This window comes from Squalius cephalus (genome assembly GCF_949319135.1).
Source record: "Squalius cephalus genome assembly, chromosome: 5".
NCBI classification, from domain to species: Eukaryota; Metazoa; Chordata; class Actinopteri; order Cypriniformes; family Leuciscidae; genus Squalius; species Squalius cephalus.
This window is the reverse complement of record NC_137126.1, coordinates 23,366,122-23,392,465: the sequence shown is the minus strand read 5'-3', so window position 1 is coordinate 23,392,465 and position 26,344 is coordinate 23,366,122. Positions and strand designations below refer to the sequence as shown.

At 39.8% G+C, this 26,344-nt stretch overlaps 1 protein-coding gene across 3 annotated transcripts in view; it reads left to right on the top strand.

The window, feature by feature from the left end:
- Nucleotides 1-26,344, top strand: part of adamts3 (ADAM metallopeptidase with thrombospondin type 1 motif, 3) — a 164,971-nt gene that overhangs the window by 121,686 nt on the left and 16,941 nt on the right. The window contains exons 16-18 of one of the 3 annotated variants that reach the window (XM_079871576.1): nt 8,162-8,245; nt 8,731-8,811; nt 15,118-15,281. In XM_079871576.1, the coding sequence (XP_079727702.1) occupies nt 8,162-8,245; nt 8,731-8,811; nt 15,118-15,281 (329 nt within the window). The remainder of the gene's footprint in view (nt 1-8,161; nt 8,246-8,730; nt 8,812-15,117; nt 15,282-26,344) is intronic. The other 2 variants (XM_079871577.1, XM_079871578.1) reach the window with 2 other exon arrangements.

Sequence of the window (26,344 nt, the reverse complement as noted above, 5' to 3'; positions counted from 1 at the left end):
AACTTCACGAGTTTATAGAAGTGGCTGTTTATAATGAACCCACATAAGTGAGTAGCGAAATCTAGACAAGCATCTTACTCTTAAATGACATTGATATTAAAATGGGTAGTCTTTGCAGTTTTTTTGCGATTTGGCTCTATTTATAAATTTTACAATTTTATTTCTTAGTCGGATACTATCCATATTGAAATTAAATGAAAGCATGCTGAAGATTGGTGTGCAAACGGTTGCTCAGGTAGGTCAAAAACACACAAGGAGAAGCATTAGGATAAATACAACATCAGCAATTACAGACATTCGCATTTGGACGGGATTAGCATTACCTGAGGTAATTTTTCCAGAGCTTTATACAAAAGGTAAAAGTTGCCATAATCTTTACTGACATTGTCCATAATGATTACTGAGATGGCACGTTCGGACGTTTATTCACTGAGATCTGGAAATATTTACTTTAACCCACCTCTCCATGTAAAACTTATCCCATCCAAATAGGGCTTATGTAAGTAAAGCACTGACTGCACGTTCGTGAGTTTAAAAAAATGATGGGACATTTGTTGGAAAATGTCTTTTCATTGGTCCTAATTCATCCAATAAAATCACAGACTCAGTTTATCTCTATTATTAAGGCCTTTTATTATCCATATAAGTGTAATGACCTGGGCCGGGTTTCCCAATAACGTTGTCTCTTAGCGCGCTACGAAGACTCGTAAGGTATAACTTAACTAAAGGGATATCATTTCTAGGAGTGTTCCCCGAACCATACCTTAGGAAGCTGCTTAAGATATACCTTCTTACGTGCAACGTTACCCGGTGCTGTCCGTGGCGATGGTGCTGAATTGGATGATATCGATGGCTCGAGAATCAATTATTCTCTTGTCCATTTTAAAATTGTAACATATATTGCTGCCACAATAACCATTTCAAAAATTGTATGTGCTTTCATCTCTTTCCCATTTGTGTTCGCTGAGGTGGAGCTGCGATGAAATATTGTTCTTGTAAATACTTTCCAGCATTTCAGTAATAAAAGTGTACATCTTACATACGGTGCTCGGCAGTTATCAAAAAGGATTTAAACAGTGAATTTTGAATCTCTTCTTGTAAACTCAGAGATGTGGATTCAGACGGCAATTAAATTACCACACGACCTGTTTGTCAAAAAACAGTAGGTACTAATTTGGCCAGGGATTTTTACGCGGGTTGGGTGAGAAAAAACACTGATATTATGGATTCGGACGGCACTAAAATCACTGACTTACCCCTGTAAATGTTTAAAATACTGGACGAGGCCATGAGAAACAATATTAGCGTCCGAATAGAACTTAACTGACAGTATGCTTTCACTGGCCTTTAAAAGCGCTCTTTTATTAAATTAATAATATAATATATAATAATAATATAATTAAAATTATAAAATTATAATTATATATATAATTAACAACAATCAGTGTGATTGACAATTTTATTCTTTGCATGAAAACACTTGAATTAGCCTAAATGAACACTGTCTGTGTGTATTAAAACTTCAGAATTATTTTCATATAGACCTGCAACAGTGATAATGTAAAGCTAAGAGTGGTCCAGACCAACCTTACGAAAGTGTGACTTACAGAAGATATACTTAGCGTACGAACGTGTCGGGAATCGTGCCATAACGTTAAGAGAGAGGTTAAGCAATAGGTTAAGAACTACTTAGCGATAAGAACGTTTTGGGGAACCGGGCCCTGATTGTTCAAATCACATTCAAGGCGAAAAGGCATTTGACTACATTGTATTTGTAGTTTAAGGGCCCTATCTTACACCCGTTGCAATGCAGCCAAGCACGACGAAAGTGTTTTTTGCTAGTTTCAGTCCGACGCAGTTATCATTTTCACATCCTGCACCGCGTTGTTTGAATAGCAAATGCATTTGTGCCCATGGGCGTGCTGGTCTGAGAACGATGTGTGTTCTGGCGCATTGTTGGCACGTTGCTATTTTGAAGCAACAGAAATAGACTGCAATTTTTTTTTATTTGAAGAGCACATTAGTAATGTACGCCTATAGGCGGGTCCACAACGTGCGTACACTCTGCTTATTAAACACACAGGGACGCACAGCAGCACACAAACATGCCAAATATTTCAAATAAAAGGATTACAATGTAAAAGATTATTATTGTGTACATAAAGATATGGTGGAATCCAGTTTGTCCCGTAGATGGTTTGCTTGCGCACTTTTACCTTGCGCACGAGCAGTTCCGTTTGCGCTCTGGAGATGTGTTCGGTCTTTCCACTATCAAATTCCGTAATGTAAATCCGCCATGGCACGAGTGCAACTGCATTTAAAGGGAATGGAAGATGAGACTCTGATTGGTTTAACGCACGTAAATCCCAAAACACACCCATTACTCATTAAGAGAATAGGGACAACCCTTTTAGACCATGCGACTGGTGTGCCGACAATTTTTCCCGTCGTTAAACTAGCAAAAGTGGATTCGGACACGCCTAAGGGAACTTGTGCCCTGTGCTTTAGACCCTGCGCTTAGATTGTTAAAATAGGGCCCTAAGAGTGTAGGATCACTTACTAACTTGTCAAAACTTTATATTTATATTTATATTAAAATGTATATATTTTGGATTTTTGCTTTATCAACATAATAATAACACAATAATATAGTAAGTGACATGTAGACTGATTATCAGAGACTCTCTTCTCCATCACAAGTGAGAGATGTAAGACATTACCACCAAGTGTAAACATTGACCTGTCTCTTCTGACCACTGGTGATCAGATCGACAGGTGGATTTTACTACCAGGTGTAGACATGTTCTCAGTGTGTGCTGTCTGAATTTTCATTATGTTTTATAGGTATCAGGGGATAACTATCTGTTTAAAATCAATATTCTCAAAGCGAATTAGACACATTACATGAAATGTAGTTTTTCATTAGATGGATACAGTAAATTACAGACACCTCATATTACACACACACACACACACACACACACACACACACACACACACACACACACACACACACACACACACACACACACACACACACACACACACACACACACACACACACACACACAGAAATCCCACACTGGTATCGCAGTGAAAAACAACATCACACTCATGTGAATAAAAAGGGGAAGGTGAATGATATACAGCAGGAAAAAAATACAACATAAATTAGACCGTAAATGCATGTCAAATAGCAAGCCAAGAACATTGACATTCGGGACCACTGGGCTGCTTGATGCAGGAGGTGCTCCCCTCACCTGTAAACACAGTGAAACAATATTTACAACATTTATTGAAATTATATGAACTCACAGAGCTTCCCTCAGGACTTACATTACCACTCCAACTCGACCGTTTACTTTGCATACAAACTGTGTATAATTTTCCCAAGACACACAGGAGAGGATCCTGGTTTTGTTGCAAGTCTCACTCCTTTCAGATCATCTGGTGACAAATAGAGCCAAGTGCCATTGGCAGTGAATTCATTATGAATTGAACAACATATTAAAAAGCAGAACATTTTGTACCCAGGGAATCCCAATAGATGGACAGAGGAAGCTTTTATTTGAGCAGTCCATCACAGAAAAGCCATCAGTTTTGGGGGGAGGGGTGTCATTGTCATTCAGCAAACAACAGGGAAGAAAGCATGGTAGTCATCTAATTGGTTTCCTTAAGCAAATATCACTTTACTTTTTAATGGTGTTTTCCACTTGTGCAGCCTAGTGAGGCTCACACCAGAACTAATTTATAAATAGATTCCCCCACTGCGATAGTATTAATTATATTATGTTTTGGCACATTGTCACTATGGCTAGTAACTGTAGTGCAGAGGTATTCAATTAAAGTACCAGAGTCCAGCCTTGAAATTTCCTTCCCAGCAAGGGTCCAAAGAGTCATAAGTTGGCTTTGCATTTAGATGATCAAATAAAACCTACAGGCACACTTGTGATACTCACTTTGATATGTTGTCTATCCTACTATTTTCAAGATTTTATAATTTGCAAATATTGTAATAAAAAGAATAACAAATTTCATTTGCTATGTGGAAAATATAAATGCTATATGGAAAATATAAATGGAATAGATTCACATCTAAAAATAGGCTTATTTTGTATGTTTCTACTTCTGGTTTAAGGACTGCCCACATCTGCATATCAGTAAGATTTCTGTCAGTGCAACTGATACAGGTACTAGCTTTCAAAAGTTTGGGGTGAATATGATTTTCTTTTTAAAGAAATTGATGCTTTATTAGGGATGTGATAAATTAATTAAAAATATTACAGTAAATACATATATTTTTGTCACAAAAGAGTAAATTCAGAATAATTTCTGAAGGATTATGTGTCACTGAAGACTGGAGTGATGCTTGCTGAAAATGTTGCTTTGGCTTCACAGAAATAAATTACATTTTAAAATATATTAAATAACCATTATTTTAAATTGTAATAATATTTCTCAATATTACTATTTTTATTGTATTTTTTTGATCAAATAAATGCAGCCTTGATGAGCATAAGATATTATTATTATTATATTTGTTTTACTCTTACCGACTCCAAACTTTGGAATAGTAGACACATCCCTACAGCACAGTTCTCATACTACTGAAGCTGGTTCTTTACACCTGTATGAAACTGTGACTGTGTGAAAAGCCTGTCACAATATTGTCACAATGCTTATCATCATGTTATTGCTTGTTCAACCAACCTCCATGTATGTTGATAATGATGCCTTGGCTGAAAGTAATAATTGTATAGTGGCCTGTCCAGTCACTAAGCAGTTAATGAGGATATGAAACATCTCTCCAGTTAATAAAAAAACAAACAGTGTTTTGGGCCACTGGTGGCTTTTATTATTCGATTATTTTTATGTCCTAAGATTATTTCTGTTATTTTATCCTTATTTTTTCCTTTTCAAATTAGCTTATGCTGTACATGTAGTTGAATTAATAGCACATAAGAAAATAACCAAATGGAGAATGTATTAAAATACCTATTTTCCTCTATTAATCCTATGTGTTTAACTTCATGATTAGAGAGGAACTCAAATACACAAAGGGCAAGGGGCTGACATCTTTAAAATGGCAGGGAAGGGCTGTCAAGCACTGCATGTACATTAGCTAATTTGAATACAGTGTGCGGGACTTTGCTACTTACAGTAATTCAGAGCTGTGGCTGCTCTGAATCAAAAATGACGTGATTATTGCTTAATTTAAATTAATTTAAGCTTAAATATGCAAATCACATTCTTAGGATAAGTATAAATCTTCTTCGGAAACAGGCATTGGCACGCACCATGTGGGTCTGGCACAATGTTTCATTGCTGTAATTTCAGAAGCTGCCTAATTTTACTATTCCATAGACACATACAATCGCAACAGATCCTTTAAAGCTTCATTTTGGCATTTGGCCTAAAGGTCTATAAAATGACGATAAAACACTTATGCTAATGCAAAATGAAGCACAATCCTTGCCCAGATGGCAGGACAAATGTGTCTAAGAATCATGCATTTTTATGTTGCCTTTGTTGCATCTGAAAGACGTGGCATGTGGCATTGAGGCGATGTTTCTGGCATGATTTCTTTCAGATGTGCCTCAGTTTTCGTTATGAATGCAGATTGTGCAATTCCTTAACTTTAATTAGCATGGTGTCACAAGTGCTGTATTTACTTGTGTCAATGAATTAATGTTTTATTCTGGTTCTATCCAGAATTTGCATGATTTTTACAGCATGATGTTTTCATAAAATATGCGTCATATGGGTGATTGTACACAATTTGTGACACTTAATATCACAAATTCCTTATATTGTACTTAATTATTATCATTACTAATTTTAACACATTGTCTGCATGAACTAAATCAGCATTTTTTACCTTTCACCATCTAACTCCATCTTGTTTTATTTTCAACTGATTACTTTTTTTAACAGGAAAAAAGTTAAGCAAGAGATCCCAAAAAGAAATTCCTGTTTTGGAAAACACAACCTGCAAGTATCTTATATTGTCTAATCCTACACTTCTCTTTCCTGCTGTACTGCTGTCCTCTGCATTGACTGTAGCTAGTAGCTTTAAATGAATGTTCCGAGGATGATATAAATTAAACTCTATCAACTGCATCTGAATAATGCTGTCGATTACCACAGAAAATAACTTCAATGAAAACAAATCCCATGGCTTTGTTTATAAAACCCAAAGAAAAACCTGTTTAAAGTAATGCACTTACAATGGATGCCCATGGGGCAAATTTATTGAATAGTTTAGAAATGGAAATGTGCAGGTTATACTTTTCTTGAAGCACTGGAATTATTCAGAAAATCAGTCTGTTTAAATCATCCTCTTAAGGTGTAAAACTTTTGTTCTACATTATCAACATAATTACTGAGTGACGTTTGTTCCATTTAAACAGCATTTTGTGGACAAATACATCCTCTGCTGATAGTCCTGAGCAGATATCATGTGAAATTTTACATTTAACCATTTTAACTTGGGTTTGCCAGCTTTTGAAACACAAAAACGTTGGCAAGCAATTCTATGACACCAGTGTCATGCTGACTTATGTACTGTGACTGCATAATTTAAAAGTTGTGGTGTTTCCATTATAGGTACTACATTACTGTTCAAGTGTTTTTCCTTTGTATTTTTCAAAATGGTGCAGATTAAAATGATTTTCTTTAGTGATAGACAGCATGCCACAGATAAGCTTGAGATTAATTTAACTCAGAATCTTCCTAAAAAGATTGGCTTAAAATTGTTTTGTTGTGCAAACTCGGCTTGACTTAAATGTCCATTGAAGACTACTCTTACATTAGAGGCATAGTTCACCCCAAAATTTAAATAATTTTCCCTCATGTCATTCCAAACTTGTATGCTTGTGTTTCTTTTTCTGTAGAAAAAAAAAGAAGATATTTTGAAAAATGTCTCCAGTGTTTTTTGTTTGTTTGTTTGTTTGTTTGTTTTGTAAGTCAGTGGGCAGTGAGTCGTTTGGACCCCAACATTCTTGAAAATAACATATTTTGTGTTCCATAAAGATTTGGAACGACACTGAATGATGACATTATTTTTATTTTGGGTGAACTGTCTCTTTAAATAAAGGTTTTGAAGAGCTTAATAAAAATGTCCATATTTCTACTTTCAAAATAGGATAAATATAATATGGAGATCATGAAATCAAGTGAATCTAAGATTACTATCGTTGTTTCGACGTTTGCAATCCCTCGTTAGTCGAGTATGATGTCTGCTTGCATTAGTTGTGCATTCTCAGATGAGTCCAATCTGAGATCGGCATATCTTGTGGCAGTGAGGGCAGTTGTTGCTCGGATCAGCTACAGCAGGTGTCATGACATCAGCGCTTTGCCTAGCTTTACAAGCTGCCCTCTTTTCTTCTCTTTTGTTTCTCCGTTGCTCTTCAAATATTTTAATACCACGATGGATAGTGCTCCTCCATAATTTCCTGTCCCGAGCTTGTTGTTCCCAGTTGTTGGCTTTGATGAAACACTGTTTAAGGCTTTGATGTAGAGTGTCCTTGTATTGTTTCATCTGACCTCCCTGTGTGCGCTTGCCAGCCTCCAGCTCCGAGTACATGATCTGCTTGGGAATCCTAGAGTCCTCCAAACGGACTACATGACCTTCCCATCGCAGTTGGTTCTTTATTACCATCGCCTCGATGCTTGTGGTGTAGGCTTGCTCAAATACACTATTAGTAGTTTGTTGATCTTGCCACTTAATATGAATATGCTCTCTCTCACCCCCACTCATACATACTGTAGTGTACAGCATCCCTCCCCCACCATCATAACACACCAACCATTATTTGTCCATTTTCTTTAATCGCTCTTTCTCCTTCCTCAACCCTATTTTATTCCTGCTCCTTTTAGGCCTGCACTCTAACCTCATCTGAACTCTATTAGGATTACCCAGCAGCCCAATCTTTCCTTGCAGATGTCTTCCTGTCCACATTAATTGATGATAAATCCTCCCAACAGACACTACCTTCAGTGACTTAATCCTTCATTGCAATGATTAGACTCCTAGCCAACTTGTTACATCACACCGGTGTCTCAGACAGGCATCATGCTGCTATAGACTGGTTCAAAGTCTAGCTTTGGTTTAGAGGCATTTAGCATGTAAATGACGTAACAAATCCTTGTGATTCTGAAGGGAAAACAAGAGGAGCCTTCTTGCTGCCGAAAGGAGCTCGGAATATATATCTGAATGAAACGGAGGATTCTAGAAATGTGATGGGTGAGTGGTATCATGCTTTGCAGAGGAATGGGCATTCGTAGAGAAGGCAACATTAGTGTTTTTGTGTTCTTGTGTGATGTATTGCAAACTGACTCAAGGCTCTGCCATTCAGCATCCTTCTTAATTAGCCTTACATAACAATTCATGTTATGTTCATGGTTTTCAGTTTTGTTTCGCCTGACATTGTTTTTTGAGCTTCTGAAGGATATGTCATACATTCACAAGGATGAATGTATGAAATGAATGGCAGTGGAACCTTCTGTCACGTCTTGATACTTTTCCTTTATAGGCTTCTCATGACCCTGCTAGATGGACAGTAGCAATAGTCTGACTGTTCAAATCTGAACGCTTTATTGATGTACTACTGTAGAAATGCCTTAGTGATGAGATGCCCACCTCTGCAAAGATTAAACCGTAGTAGAACTTCTTAGCTAACTAATTGCTTCTGCTTTCTCTTCCTTTGCCTTTTTTTCACCGTTGCAAAGGTTACCTAAAGATGTTTCTCATTCCTCCTGGAGCTAGACATGTGATCATACAAGAACATGAGGCTTCTCCTCAAATTCTTGGTAAGTGAAATCTGTCCTCATGTTTCCCAGGATAAACAATAAAAATATCAAATGCATGCTCATGTATTCTGTGCGTGGTACAGGTAGCTGTGCTTAATGGATCCATGTCACTCTAATACTTATCCATCGGACCAATGTATTCATATAAAGCAGCATGTGCATTTCCCTGGAAGTGCATTAAACAGAATTATACTCACAGATTTTAGAGACAATCACTGTCCACCACAATTTTTTTGTGGCATTGTGGACCATAGTCCTAAAACCTGAAAGGGAATGAGCAATTTCAAGCTATGGGTTCCTTTTGGAATTTATAGTGGGTTTTTATAATTGCAGTTTTCAGATTACGAGTATAATATTTTTTTTCATGTTTTGTTACACAGAATATAGAAACATTTTTACAATTTTAAAAGCATTTTGTTGTTTTAATGCATAAGTTGTACTACAACTGCCCATATTGTGCTTGCCAGACAACTTTTAGCAAACGTTTTTTAAAGCGTTTGAGAATGTATGTAACTCAATTAATGTTGTAGAACAAAACATGAACCTTCCTGTTGCTCAAACAATAGAGAATGGCACTAGCAACAGCCAGGGAAAGCAATAACATTGAATGCAATGCAAGCCTCTTTGGATAAACGCATCTGCCAAATTCACAAGCGTTAAAGGAGTAGTTCACCCACAAATTAAAATTTCTTGATTATTTACTCCGGTCCATCAAAGATGTAGATACAATTCTTTCTTCAGCTGAAGAGAAACTGGGCTCACCGTAGTCCATTTTTGATGGTCCAAAATCCATATTTAGGCAGCTTCAAAGTGATCCACATGATCCTAGACAACAAATAAGGGTAATAAACTGTCATTTTCTGAAAATAATAATAAAATAATACAAATTTATATACTTAAACACAAATATTCACCTTGGTCCTGCTCTGCAATGCGCTTCCATGAGTCCACAACTTCTCATGTGACGTATGCACGTTGGGGAGATCATGCTTGATGTAGGCAGCAAGAACCACACCATTGTTTAAAAGAGGAATGTGCAAAGATTACGTCAAGCCCCCTTCACACTGTAAAAACAGCTATTTCTGACAATTAATATTTTAGCTTTCACAAGATTGAGGCATCCCAGATACACACACGAACAGATGCATTTATGCAAAAATAACATGTTAACTAATTTAAATAAAAATAAATGATCCTGGAATGTTTTCCTCAAATTATTTACTTAAATGTTTCTTCGGCTGAAGAAAGAAAGTCATATACTAAACCGCTACTCTAAAAACACGAGCCACCCATGTAGAATTTGCTTTCCGGCATAACCTGCTAATTGGCATTGTGACTGAACAGTTTCCTTTCGTTCAGTCACTCTGAGTTACGTCAGTGAATGACGAATGGGGGTTTCGCTTAGAAGCCTATCACCTTCGAGTTCTTACAAAACGACCCAATGGCAAAACAATGCCATGGGTCTGCGGAATTTGCGTAGCGCAACTCCGTCCCACCGCGTGGTTATAAAAGGAGCAGCGCGGCAATCTCGCATTATGTTTTTGCTTTGGAGCCGAGTGTTTCTTCACTTCTCTCCACTGCAAACTGTCTACGACAGGGGTGTCCAATCCTGCTCCTGGCGATCGACTGTCCTGCACAGTTCATCTCCAGCCCTAATCAAACACACCTGAAGCAACCAATTAAGATCTTCAGAGCACGTCAGGATCACTTGAAAATTAAAGGCAGGTGTGTTTGATTAGGGTTGGAGATGAACTGTGCAGGACAGTCGATCGCCAGGAGCAGGATTGGGCACCCCTGGTCTACGAGTTCTAGATACGAGACGAGCGACTCTTCAGTGGTGTTGGTGTGATCGGCGTGTTCCAGCGAGATCTCATTCCTGCTGCTGGTCTGTGCAGTGATCTTCCAACAGTGTTGTTGAGTTTTATCCTCTCTAAAAGAGCTGCATGCGGCGCATCTTTTTAAAGATGTCTCGCTCGTGTATTTCTGGGTGCGGTAGATAGATTAATTCTGCTGATGGGCACGAATGCTGCCTGGCGCGTTTGAGCTTAAATCACGCTCAGGCAGCATTCATGGATGCGTCATGTTCTCATTGCGGGAACATGACCATCACAATGTTGCGATTGAGACTCAATGACCTCCTTAGAGGTAGAGTCCCCTCTTCCACACCCCAATCTATTCTCTCCACGAGAGGGGATACTTTGGCTGGTGGCCAGAGTGATCTGAGGCTGACGGTGTGGAACTACCCAACAAATTCTCCTCGCCACACCCCCCTCTTCCACATTGCAACCTGTAAGGTTTCCGGATGAGGTCTTGTGGCGGGCCCAGCATTTAATTTGCCGCCCCGGCAGATGACGTCATGTCTATCGCCGCGTCACAAGGTGGGCTTGAGTGGTGGTCTGCGCTCCCGCCATATGTCGCAACTCGCCCGCCATCTCCTCTTATGGAGTCAAAAGCATCTGAGGTCGCTTCGAGCCATTTACATTCCGGGAGAGCTGAATCGTGCAGCCGACGAGCTCTCACGATTTCGGCCACATCCCGGGGAATGGAGACTCCATCCCCAGACGGTTCAGCTGATTTGGGAACAGTTCGGTGACGCACAGGTAGATCTGTTTGCCTCCCCAGACACTTCCCACTGCCGCTGGTTTTATTCCCTGACTGAGGGGACACTCGGCTCGGATGCACTAGCGCAGGGCACCCTCTGGCACCCATGTCCCGTCCAGAACCCACACATGCAGGTTCCACAGATCGGGACGTGGGTGCCAGAGGGTGGACCTGTTCCTCATCCTCCCTGATTTCAGGTGGTGGCTACCATCACTTCCGCTAGGGCCTTGTCTATGAGACACGCCTATGAGTTGAAATGGAACCTCTTCGTCACCTGGTGTTCTTTTCGCCGAGAAGACCCCAGAAAATGCCAGATCGGGTCTGTGCTCTCCTTCCTCCAAGAAGGGTTGAAACGAAGGCTGTCTCCTTCCACCCTGAAGGTTTACGTGACTGCCATCTCTGCGCACCATGACCTTTTGGAGTCAAAAACGGTGGGACAGCATGACCTGGTCATCAGGGTCCTGAGGGGGGCGAGGAGACTAAATCCTACTCGCTCTCCTCTTATACCCTCTTGGGACCTTGCAGTGGTCTTATCAGCCCTGCAGAGAGCTCCCTTTGAGCCATTGCGATCAGTGGAGCTTAAGTTCCTGTCTATGAAGACAGCGCTACTGGTCGCTTTGGCCTCCATCAAGAGGGTAGGGGACCTGCAGGTATTTTCGGTTGACGAAGCGTGCCTAGAATTCTGGCCGGCCAACTCTCACGTGATCTTGAGACCCCGGCCTGGATACGTGCCCAAGGTTTCCTCCACTCCCTTCAGGGATCAGGTGGTGAACCTGCAAGCGCTGCCCTCTGAGGAGGCAGACCCAGCCTTGGCACTGCTCTGTCCAGTACACGCCCTCCATGCTTACGTAGACAGAACACAGTGTTTCAGGACCTCAGACCAGCTCTTTGTCTGTTGTTGTGAGAAGCTGAAGGTAAAGGCTCTCTCCAAGCAAAGGTCGTCTCACTGGATAGTGGGCGCCATTGTCCTGGCTTACTAGACGCAGGGTCAACCAGGTTCCTCCTGGGCTTTAGCGCATGACACCTTGCTAACAGACATCTGTAGAGCTGCAGGCTGGGTGACACCCAACACTTTTGCAAGATTCTATAATCTCCGGGTAGAGCCAGTGTCCTCTCATGTACTCGCTTCCACTAGCCAGTAAGTAGGACCGGCTCAGTGTCATCACTTGCTGCGCCATTCCACTCCACGGACTGGATACATGCGCTATTTCACTCAGATGAGTTCTCTTAGACCCTGAGTTCATCCTGCACTGTCGATGCCGTCACCAGAGTGCATGCCCGGTCGGTCAGCCCTCTTGCCATCTCGAGGTTGAAACATTCCACCCTGCGGTCTATGCATCCCGCTCTCGGGTCATATGTGTATTCTAAGTCCTCCCTACGGGTAGGCGCTGTGTTACATATTCCACCTGGGATATTCCACCCAGTGTACCTTGGTATTCTTGCGTTAAACCTAGCCCTTCATCCGTGCTAGTCTCATGACAGGGAGTTCAGACTTGTGCAGGGCACTGGAAGACAGTCGCTGTGGCGTGATTGAATTGGGACCCCCATTCGTCAGTCACGTCTTGGTTACGAATGTAACCCTCGTTCCCTGAGGAGGGAACGGAGATCTTGTGTCCCCCTGCCACAACCATTGTACCGCTGGAACAGCTGGGAGTTCAGTCTCGGCTCCTCAGCATAACATAATGCGAGATTGCCACGCTGCTCCTTTTATACCCTCACGGTGGGGCGGAGTTGCGCTATGCAAATTCCGCAGACCCATGGCATTGTTTTGCCATTGGCTCGTTTTGTAAGAACTCGTAGGTGATAGGCTTCTACGTGAAACTCCTATTCGCCAGTCACTGACGTAACGTCTACGTTCCCTCCTCAGGGGAGGAGTTCTGTTTTCCATAAAAATATGAGCATTAAGGCATTGCATTTTTATACTTTGTGAATTGAATAGCATTGAAAAGCTAGTTTTGAATGTCATTTTTTTTTCTTGTTTTCTTTGAGGCCCTATCTTAATTAAGGTTTAATTTTTTTGTATCTGAACTGAAACAGTACTGGCTTCACATAACCTTTTTAAACTGTACACAGAGTTAAAAGAGGGAAAGACAAAATTATTTATTGGCCCTTTTTATTCATTCTATTCATTTGGAGAAGCCCATGCAGACAGCAATTATCACATTGTAATGCACATAATTGAATGACTTAAATTGAAGTCACTTGTATTCTAAGAATATTCCCCTTCTTGAAAGTGCTTCTTGAAAGTACTATAGGACTTTAAATATTACTCCTTGGTAGTTGAACTTTTAATTAAACCTAACCTTATTTTAATTACCAAGATACAGTAAGTAGTTCAATGCCTATCTTTACTGCCCCAGTTAACCTTACAAAGGTAATGTTTATGTTTCAATAATACTTTCCTTTAGGGGTGCTTAATATCTAATTGATACAAATTTCAGTTATCCATATATTTAGCTTAACTGATTACAATATTTAAATTCCTTTGCATGCCAAAATGCTAAATCTTAGCAATTTCCATCAAACAGAAGAGTTGGATTACGGGAAGATTCCGGAAATCTTTTGTTCACCAGTCTGTTAAATTAATAAAGCAGAGTTAGCTGTCTAAGCATAGGCCTCAGGGTTCTGAAAAATAATAATAATAATAATAAAAAAAAAAAAATATATATATATATATATATATATATATATATATATATATATATATATATATATACAAGTCAAGTCTTGGCTAAACTGATACACTGCAGCCAGTTATGTAATATACATATGATATACATGTATACATATATGTATTATACATATTAACCAACAAGAATGTACAAAAAAATAATGATAAAATGTTTAGGGTGTCTTAAATGACCAATTTCTGTCTCCAATATTTAGATTTGTAATTAAGATAAAAAGCATTTATTTGCATGATAATTGAATATGTCAGTGAACGATGAATTAAGTAATGTATAATATGTGAGTTCCCATCAGTAGCATCCTTGCTTGCTCTGATTAGTTTTATGATTAACACCTTTAGCATTTATTCTGACCTATTCAGATTGGTCTATTTTTCAGTCATCAAATGGCCTGGGAAATGGCCTTTTATTTAAAGGCATAATTCACACAAAACAAAAAAATGATTTAAAAAAAAGTGACATTTTTTGTGAAAATCACAGGTGAAAAAGCGTAATTTCCAAGCTGAATGGTGACCATGATTTTCAGATTTTGTAAACCTTTATTTAAATGTATTATTCACACAAATCTCTGCGATGGCTTGTAATATAGCACACTAGTTCTTCTTCCACACTAGCACACTTCTGGTTACCATTCATCTTTGTTGTATAGAGGAGCAAAACCTTTTTTAATTCCACAGAAGAAATGTCCATGCTTGGGGGAATTACCCTTTTTAAAGTTAACATTTTTTTGATATTCAGCCCTTTTTTTCCTCTGCCAAAAATAAACACAATTTTATCACACTAAACGTTATAGGAAATCAAAGGTCAATTTTGACTTCATTGCATCAAACCTTTTTTCACAAGTGACATTTGATGACTGGTAGCAATGGTGATTTTCCTGACATGTGCACATCAAAACATCTGTTTTGATGGCCGTTGCAATAGCTTAAATTAACAGATCTTTCAGTTTGATTCAGATCCTTCTGTTAACCTCTTATCCCTGAACTTATGAAGAGTTGTAATTAATCTCTGAATGCAGCTATCAAAAACCAAGCAACAGGACATTACATTCTCAATGGCAAAGGAGAAGATGCGAGATCTCGGCGCTTCATTGAAATAGGAGTGGAGTGGGACTACCTCATCGAGGATGATGTCGAGACTCTCCACACTGATGGTCCACTACATGATGCAATTGTTGTTCTGGTAAATAAACTTTCCGTAATCTAATTTGAAGCTTAATGTGATATGATTATTAACAGTTATTATTTATCAAATCTCAAAATGAATATCCATTTTAATACTGTACATTCTAATGTTGTGATGCCTTAAATTTACCTGTAGCATTTAAAATGATTGATTTTAGTTTCTGTATTTAAAAAAAAAAATACTTAGACAAGACAATATAAATTTAATACATTTAAAACATTTAAAAAGTATTATTTTATTATGAGCCATTTTATTATAATTTTAATATCGGCCATAAAATCCTTATTGGCCACAATATATACTGTAGTATCAGGGCATCCCTAAAAATAATTGTAATATATATATTTTTTAAAATGTAAGCATCTCCTTTTCCAGCCCATTCTCACTCCCAATATATCAAAAACTAAAGCATAGTCAAGCGCCTTGCATGGCCCTAAAGGTACCCCTATAAGCTAGGAATGTCTTGGTTACTGTCGTAACCCTCGTTCCCTGATGGGGGAAACGGAGATGTTTTGTCGAAAGACTGACAAATGGGGTGTCACTTGGGAGCCCCAATCACCTTTGAGTTTTAGAAAAACAGCCAATGGAATTGGTGAGTGGAATTTGCATGCCCATCCACTCCCCCATACATATGGGTATATAAGATGGCACTCATTGAGGTTTATGCTTTGGAGCCGAGACAGGATCCCGGCCATTCAGCGGGGTGGTTCACGATTATGGCAGGATGGACATCATAACATCTCCGTTCCCTCCCTCAGTGAACGAGAGTTACGAGATGTTCCCCATCTGTCAGTCACGTTCAACGTTATGGCGAAAAACTGACAAATGGGGTCTTATGGAAAGTGCCACAACCTCTGAACTGTTTCAAGTGTTGAAGATGCAGATGCTGGCAAGCTGAATGTGCCATTTTAGCAACTGTTCTTGTAAAGTAATCCCAAAATCTTAGTCCTCCATTCCTACGGGGTGGAAGGGACAGAGCTTACCATGGAGACAGTCGTAGCTGCTGATCCTAGATATGATACATCACAGGAAGAGTGCTTCGGCTCTCTTCCTATTTTCTTTTACAGTCATGACCAGAGTTGTTAACACTGGGGAAGCAAACCTATTCCAGGTGGAGAGGGATGCTACAGAGGCATATCCAAGCAAAATTACACCTGTATGCAGATGACTCTGTTATTTATACATATGCTCCCTCCATAGTACCAGCAGTACAAGAGCTTCAGTTTGTATGTAATTCATTACAAACTGCTCTGTTAAGTTTACAATTGATTTTGAATGCATAGAAAAATACGTTTAAAAAAAGAAAAAGCTCACTCACAGATGTTTTTATGATGCTAGCATTTTCACGTCCAATGATAAATCCATTGAAAGGATGTCCATACAGCTGTAATACGCTGCCAGAGGGGAAGTCGCTCGTAGAAGACTTGATTAGCGCTTTCTCACTGGCCATAATCCACCAGCTCCCGGTGGTTGAGAAGGCTTGGAAGAACCCATACTCCTCTCGCATTCACCGTTTCTGACATTACAATTATGCGAATGTGAAGGGAATGCGAGAGCACGAGTACGTGTCGATGCCCCCAATTGAAGAGACATTTGCGAGCTATCTTTCAAATGGGAGAGACATCGACACTGAGAGCTCCAGCCCTCTAGTATTCGGCCTTCGTTTTAAAATCCATTAAAAAATCTGAGAGTTTTAATTCTGAGTCTTTCATTACCAGAGATAAAAAAATAAAATTAAAATAAAAACATTTTTCAGTTTAAGGGGATATTAAAGTAGCACAGGTAGTAGGCTAAGCTTCCCTGTGGGTCTGGGCATGGCTAGGCTTCCTATCATAACAGAGTTTTCTTCGGAGGCCTCTGCTCTCTAGAGCGTTGACAGTGATTATGAGTTTATTAGTCCCATAATGTTGTTGTAGGCTTCCTCTCATGCGAGAGTCATCATGCTGAGGCCTCCGTCTGTTAGAGTTTCATGCAAACAGCTTTGTCTTTTTGCAAGTAGAGTTGAGAAGAGGCCACTCTCCCTCTTAACCCTTTAGAACCTGAAGCTAAAATAGTTGTTTTTCCACATATGTAGTTTTTTTTTGACTGTACAATTCTAAAACAATGTGCTATCTTCATGTGCATGGTGTCATCTTTTTCAGAAAAAATAGGCTTTCAACAAATTACAGTTATTGGTCATTACTGTGTGTGGTGTAAATAGAATTTAAATAGACACACAAAAAAAAACAAGAATACATTTACTGATTCTTATTTAGAAAAAACAGAAAAATCACGAACGAAAGAAACTAATACTTTAAAGTTGAAAACTATAATACATATATACAAGTCTTTTTTGTGACACTGGGTTGCACAGTTTTCATTTAGGACACTTTTTTTCATACACGCACACATATACAAAGGCATGCATACGTAGGCACACACACATACACATGTACACACCACATGCTAAGATGCATGAAAGAGTAACGGCCATCCACCTCCCAAGTTTCATCAAAAATCATCCCAATCCCCTTTTCTGATGTCTACCATACATTCGCCATATATTTGTTAATCTCTTTTATTATTTTATGCAATCCAAAACACTCTAACCTTCCATGCTTTGTATCTCTCTGTTCAAATCCTTCCTTCTCGCTCTGCCAGAAAGCTGCTTGTCATTTGCTGACGGAAAGGCATATATTGCCGAAAAGTGCATGCTGTCTACTGTCAGGGGCAATGCTGTCTACTGTCAATGGTTTAGATAGTGCAAACGGTTGAAGAGTTACGGTAAAATGAATACAGCTTGCTGGTATGTGTCAGCGATGATACAGCCGGTTTAAAAGGGTTAAAAACAGAGAGCTGTTCTAAGCCCCTCACTCTCTAGGCTAGCGGGATATACATCTAAAATTTTCTTCCATGTGAAATCATTGTGCAAGACCACATTGGTGTGAGTGTGGCAGCCCTCCTCCTCTGTTAGAGTCTTTCTGCTGAGGCCTCCGCTCCCCATAGCCCTGTGGCAGCGCTATGTGTCTTTGAGCAGAGTAAAAATCTATGGTCAGGGTCACTCTGGTGGGAGTGCACATAGAGCTTAACGACATGCTTACATAACATTTAACATGCTCAGGTTGAGCTAATGTTACTCCTCTCGTTAGAGAGTTATTCTGTGAAAATGTTGCTCCCTGGAGTCCCCTAAGGAATATTTATACAAATATTTGCGCTTTTGTGAGTAGTTGGCCCTCTAAGAACCGGGCCTCCTTTACAGTAAGCGCCTCAGCTGTTAGTAAGTGTATAAACTCCTAACAGCTGTGTGTTAGTAGCTCCCTAGGTCTCTGAGTTCAGCATTGTGTGGAGAGGCTCGGCACGAGGCTTTTACCCTTTCGCACGTACGATCACACCGGTGTGATCAGTCTAGGCTGGTCCCTGGATTGTACGATCACACCGGTGTGATTAGAACGGTCAGTGCATCACGTGATCAACTGCTAAATTCAAATGTGCTTCCGTGCGTTGGCTGGCGCTGAGTCAGAGACAGGCACGCTCAGAGCTGTGATATATCATAACTTTTCAGTGTTTTCAACCACATAATGTTTATTTTAGGTTTCAGACATATAAATTCACATAAGTACTAAAAAAACAATACATTTAGAGTTTGTAAAATACACACTGATGTCTATGGAAGAGGCAATAAAAATCCTTTCCATTATAATTAGACACGTTTTATTCATATCAGATACACACTGTGTAAGTAACTTTGAAGTTTACTCTATTCTTAACCCAGTTCACCAGCCACTTACTTTCATGTATTTCGGGAGAAGTGGATGAATTCACGTGTTGTAAATCCAACAGATCCGATTCTCTGAACTGCGGCACAAACTAACATGGCGGCGCCCATCGCGCATGCAGCTCAACTAAAGCGAACGTTATAAAGGTGTTTAAACAACAAAACACTTCCACTTGCATATATTTGACAATCGGAATATCAGATATTTCATGTCATAGCTAACAAATTTGTGAATATTTTGAATAAAAAAGGAAAAATTGCATAAAAGCAGATAATCCTTCATTCAGCGCTGTTGTGGCTGCAGTGTGTCACGTGACAAGCAATGACGTGTCACCATGGAAACCATAAAGTGACACGTTCTAAATAATGGTCGCCTTGAAAAACTCACGCTGGGGGGTCAGCCAGAATATTTTAAACTTACGTGTGAAAGGGTTAAGGGTGTTTTTACAGAGTGCTCCGTTTCACAGATAGTCGGCGGGTAAGCCTAAACTCAACTTGTTTGAAAGGGTCATTATGCAGAGTACGTCACCTCTGTTTGAATCATAGCAGGCCTTCACAGGGTTTTGAGCCTCTTTAGTTCCAGCAGGCAGGACGTTTTAAGGTGACCGGCTTCCAGTGTAAAGCCTCCCTCAAATGACCAGGGTGCCCCAGATATAGACTTCAGTACTCAACTTAATTTAGGGTCGTTATGCCGAGTGCATCGCCTGTGGCCACATAAAAAAAAAAAAAGAGAGATATGGGTGTGGTAGGCTCCCTCTCATCTGTGAGTTGTCATGATGAGGCCTCCATCCTCCAAAGTTCCATGCAAATAGAGTTATCTTTGCATCAGGAATTGGCCCCTCTCTCTTTATATCAGAGAGTTGTTTTTAGGCCCTTCACTTCATTGCTCTGTGTTGTGCATATCTGAGCTTAGCTGTGTTTTACATAACACTAGAACCCTCTGGTGTGAATATGGCAGGCCTTATTTTCCTTAAAAAGAGTCATCCTGCTGAGGCCTCCATACAAACAGCTTTTCAGGTAGAATTAGAGAAGTGGCCCCTCTCTCTCTCTCTCTCTCTCTCTCTCTCTCTCTCTCTCTCTCTGTCTCTCTCTGAGAGTGGTTCTTAGGCCCGTCGCTCCCTGAGCTCTGTGATATTTGAGCCCAGCTGTCCTCAAACATGTGACAGGCCTCCTCTTTTTCAAGAGTCATCCTGCTGAGGCCTCCATGCAAACACTTTTGCAGGTTGACCTAGAAAAGAGGTCTATTTCTCATAATAAGGAGCTGCTCCTAGACCCTTCGCTCCCTGAGCTCCGTACTGGATATATTAAAGCTAAGCCTTTAAAAAAAAAAAAAAAAAAAAAAAATGGAGCGTGGACGGCACCTTTTACTGCCAGAAACTGTCCCGTTGGCTCCTACTCCCTCACCACCCTTTATGGCGGGGCAGCTAAGGGTTATATGCGTAACTCACCAGTGGAGCGATTACAATTACGGGCTAAATGGCCCTGCTGACCACAATTAAAACACTCTCTTTGCCTATAGTTTGATCATTGAGCTTTCAAACGGCTCCAACTTACTGCACACCCTTGAAGCAGTGTGTCCCGATCAGGAATGTAAACAGAGCCACTGATAAGCAGTTCTCTGTATTTTTTTTACAGTCCACCAGTGGCGGATTCAATCACAATAGCCGAATCATAATCTTCATCATTATCATTGGCAGCACATTCATTTTCATAAACTGCACAGAAAATCACTCAACATATTCTAAGGGGTTTTCACACTGTTTCTGTTTAACTTGAATCACATTTGACCAAGGAAATGATCCCCAACCCATAATTACATTTACTTGCTTTTTTGTAATCATCGGAAGCAATACAAGGCTAAAAATGAGCAATTTTCAGTTTCTTTCTTTGTTTAGCCAGTCAAGTTGTTTAAATTTCCAAACACAATCAAAACCCTGACTACCATTTACTTAATAATTTCTCCACATTTCTTTGAAGTGAGCTTTAGAGCACTGCTGTTTGCTCTCTTCTGTCTCACTGTTTGTTTCAGGACTCTTCATAAAGTATAAAATGTGTACTATATGCCATCAATTTCATTAAAACTGGGTTGAAACAGTATTCCTCTATCAAATGGTTAATCTGCAGATTCAACTTAACGTTATCATTATTTTCTCGTCCCACGTATCTCTGCTGTTTCACAAAAAACTAAATATTGTATAACTCATATCTCAATCCCTAAAGTGCACAGACAGCCATTATAGCTGCTTGCTCCTTCAACTCTTGTTATGAAAATTCTCTAGACATCATTATTTTACCACTAAAATATATAATTGTTCCCCATTCTACTTAATAAAACCTTTGTTCATTCCTCATCTTTATATCACTTAGTTTGACTTGCATGCATTTTGCCCATAATGGTTTCTCATTTGAACAGAAACCGGTGTACAATATTTACTGTTACATAATGGCTGTCTTTTTCTATCACTATTGTCTGTGGCTTTTCAAATTTCAGCATGCGTAAACTGACTTTTCACCCAAAATCAGAGGGGTTGAAATTAATTTCCGCTTACTCTCAATGGCCCTCATTTATCATTCTTGCGTAGAAACGGGCGTATATATTGGCGTAAGATTATGCTTACACTCCTCTCATCGCCTGATTTATGAAGCTGTGCGTACCTCTGAAATCCAGGTGTACGCAATACCTGCCCTTGATAAATGCCGCGGCTGAAAACGATCGTCATTAGAATAACACGCCCCTATATATTCAAGTCTCCGCTCCCCCCACGCCCTCATTTTACGCCATGGACACACGGAAGACGGCAAAGAAGAGAAACTTCTTTGAGAAAGAGAAAGCGAAACCAGGGAAGTGGAAAGAAACAAAATTGATTTCTAGATTTTTATTGTTAATGACGCTTATTGTTATTTAGAAGAAGAATGTCGTTATTATTATTTGTATTATTATTATTATTTAAAAGAAGAAGAATGTCATTTTTATTATTTTGTCAGTCTGAATTATTTTTTTGGTCATTGAAAGCCTTTCATTACTAAACCCAGTCCGTGCACATCTGCCGGGCCTAACCCTGGCCTAACCATCGTTTCAAAGAATAGTACAACGGCGAGCGCGTCGAGTATAAACGCCTCCGTTTGGGGAGGTGCGCGCGCAGTCTGCGGAGACTCGCGCTGCGGAGCCAGGCGAAAGTATAAACAAGGCTTGAAACGTCAGGTAAAGCGCACAGGCTCGCAACTTAAGGAATACATATGCCTACAAATCAAATGCTTTGGTAAAATCACAAAAAATTAAACATTGAAGTCCATGTTGCACAAAAATAAACACTGAAGTTTATAATTACTATGTTGTTGTTTTTTTTACAGTGGGTCATAATATATCATATCTTTTAGTTTGTCAGTGCGTTTTGTGGTGTTAGGAATTGTTTTTCTGCGCATTCCCGCACTCAAAACGTGCGTACACCACCTCCTGAGCTGGCGTAGGATTTGAGCGTGCCGTACGCCAACGTCCATATTGATAAATCTCAAAGTCACCGTGGTTTTGGGTGTACGCCAGGTGTACGCTGGAAATTTGGTGTACGCACTTTTGATAAATGAGGGCCAATATCTTTCTCTGGATGTTACTCAGTTTCGGCCTGGAAATCTCTTGACCTGCGAGGTCTTTATTTCCTGCCCTTCTTAAAAACTTCGTTCCAGTGATCAATTATTTCAGCTCCTTGAATTAATTTCCTAATAACGAGTACTCAGCTTCGGTCCGGACAATCTCTTGACCTACTCTGAGGTCTCAATTTCCATGCCCTTCTTAAAAGCCTCCCCTTCCTCGTACCACAGCTCTAGTTTCAATTTCCAAATACAGCCATTATGGTTCACCCATACATTTTTAAAATCCCCAAAAGAAAATAAATTTAGCTGTCTCTTACCAGAGATTTTCTGTTGCCACTCGGATTCGTTTTCTTAATTCCAGTGGTTGCTTCCTCCGGACTCCGGCGGAACAGCCCCTCGTCCCTCAAAACTGTTCGGGGTAGGGCTGTGACTCTGAGTCCAGGAGGCCAATTCACCGTCCGCTCTCGGGTCCGAAGGGCACATCCAAGGAGTCCCACTTCTGACACCAATTGTTGTGGCAAAAATTCTCATTAAACAATCATCACTGCGTAAGAGACACTCTGAAATCAAATGATCATTAAAAAGTATTTTATTCTTGCAAGAAGGCCCAGTTGCCACACAGAAGTCACAAGTACAGTCTGTGGAACAAGTGTGACAACGAGGGAGAGAAAAACAGAGCCTTTATATATTTTCCAAGGTCTCTTACAGGCCGGCTCTTATCTATAGAAGGACAGGTTTTCTAGTGATCTAATTGTGCCGAGTTTATTCTTACAAACTCAGAAGTCCCAAATGGGACCACCTCTGAGCCCTAGGGGTCAGAGGTTCCCTTTTCAGTTGTCTCCCCCTTTGTCTTACAGTGTTCACATTAGTTCAGAAACACAAGTCAGCTATGATATTATTTCAAAGTCTTACTGCAAATGGAGATTCATACTGCAATCAATGAAAATCAAAAATTTCCATTACAGAACCTACACTGGTCTCACGGTTCGGTTCGATTACGATTATCATGTCATCGATTTAATTCAATTCGATATCACGATGCACTGCATCCTCAATTTTCAATTTTATTTCACATGTATACAATTTAGTCAAATATTAGTCAATATTTATTAGTCAATAAATACAAGCAGTCAGATACAGTGGTGGTCAGAATTAATGGCACCCCTGGTAAATATGATCAAAAATGGCTGTAAAAAATAAATCTGCATTGTTTATCCTTTTGATCTTTCATTCAAAAAATTCGAAGAATTTGACGCTGATGCTGGCCATAATTATTGGCTCCCTGTTATTAAATACAACCTCCTTTTGCCAAGATAACAGATCTGAGTTTTCTTCTATAATGCCTGATAAGTTTGGAGAATAACTGACAAGAGATCAGAGACAATTCCTCCATACAGAATCTCTCCAGATCCTTCAGATTCACAAGTTCATGTTGGTGCTTTTTCTGTTCAGTTCACCCCACTCATTTTCTATAGTGTTCAGTTTAGGGGACTGGGACGGTCATGACAGAAGCTTCATTTTGTGCTCAGTTACCCATTTTTGTGCTGATTTTGATGTTTCTTTTGGACCGTTGTCCTGATGGAAGATCCAACCACGGCCCATTATAAGATTTCTAGCAGAGGCAGGTTTTGATTTTTTATCTGTTGGTATTTGCTAGAATCCATTAGCCTGGAAATCTAGACCTAAATCTGAAAGATTAATAGTCTGGTGTCGACTAATGAAAATCGAGGGGCAGCACCAAGCATGCATTTGAAAATCTCACTGCACGCAATAGGATAACACTATAACCAATCACAACAATAAACCCCATACGCTACCAGCGGAGCTAACTGGTAGATTAGACTCTTACCGTATCCGGTCGGCAAAACAGCAAAAACGTCCTTCTTGCAAAGGAACGATTCGAGCGCCGTCTTCTGTTCCTCTTTTAGATAAAAAGCCAAGTCTAACTCGTTCATTGTAGCGGCCAAAGCCTTTTCAAACAACTGGTATTCATCCATAGCCATCTTGCAATGTTTACTACTGTGACTTCGACGTCACATCGCTGTCGTCATCTGTTTAGCTCGCCTCTGGCCCGCCTATATCAGATGACCCGATGTGATTGGTGCAGCTCAGATCGAGGGGCATATTTAATGAGCTCATTTGCTCGACACCAGAGTAACTCGCTGAGCAAATTCAATTTGTGCTCTTGCGAGAACTCTGGATTACCAGGGTAAGAATCCATAATACCATATATCTGAACAAGATGTCCAGGACCTCCAGCAAAAAAATAGACCCACAGCATATAAGATCCATCAGTATATTTAACCGTAGACATGGGGTACTTTTTATCCCTGTTTGCACCAAACACATCTGGTGGGTTTGCTGCCAAAAAGCCCTTTTTTTGTTTCATCTGACCATAGAATCCGGTCCCTTTTGAAGTTCCAGTCATGTCTGACAACTGAATATGCTGGAGTTTATTTTTGGAGGAGCGAGGAGGATTTTTCTTGAAACCCTCCCAAACAACATGTGGGGATGTGGGGTTTGTTTGATCATTTTTTTAGGCTTTCTGACCCCCAAGACTCAAGTAATCTCTGCAATTCTCCATCTGTGATCCTTGGAGAGTCTTTGGCCACTCAAACTTTCCTCCTCACTGTGCATTAAGACAATATAGACACACGTCCTCTTCCTGGCAGATTTGTAACATCTTTAGTTGATTGAAACTTCTTAATTATTGCCCTGATGGTCAAAATAGGGATTTTCAATTCTTTAGCTATTTTCTTACAGCCACTTTCTATTTTGTGATGCTCAACAATCTTTTGATGCACATCAGAACTATATTCTGTGGTTTTACTCATTGTGATGGATGATTAAATAAATTTGGCCTTTGTGTATTCGTCATATTTAAACTCCTGTGAAACAATAAGTCATAGCTTGACAATTTCATGTTCCTAGTCACCCTGGCTAAATAAAGGTAAATATTAATGGGAATATACTTCAGAGATATTTTACTCGTAAAAAATTCTAGGGCTGACAATAATTGTGGCCTTTCATAATGTGATTTCCTCCCCACTTTCAATTCTTTTACTTCAATGAAAGATCAAAAGATCTATTTCATTTCATGAAAATGATTTTTTTTAATGAAAGATCAAAAAGATAAACAATGCAGAATGCATTTTTTTTAATCATATTTACCAGGGGTGCCATTAATTCTGACTACCACTGTATATGAACTGAACCTTTAATTTTACCTGCTCAAAGTAAACACTCTTCTTGAATGTATCGAACATCAAACAAAACTCAAGTCTGGGCACAGAAGACAACAGGAGCATTTAGAACACACAAGTGATAGCTGCCAATCATCCACGACATGAGACAGTAGCTCTTCCAGGCGTTAACAGCTCGGGGTGAAAAAGGCTGACGTGGTTTCTCAAGTTAGTAGTATTACCCTCTGCATATTTTATTTGTGCGTGATATGATTTACACACAGCGTGTGTCTTCTCCAGGTCGTGCTTACCGGGTTGTTCATAAAAGCTGAAATGTGCCTTTTAAATGTAGGCTTTTAAAATAGTTGGAGCATTTTTTAATTACTCTCACTCGTGTTTCGCCGAGTAGACTCGGTTATGGTCTATTACTGAACCGATACCGAATTGTCCTCGTCTGCATCGCGATGCATCATAGAAACGATTAATTTCGACGCCCCTACTAGTAACATCAAAGTCATGGGTTCGCATAAAATGTA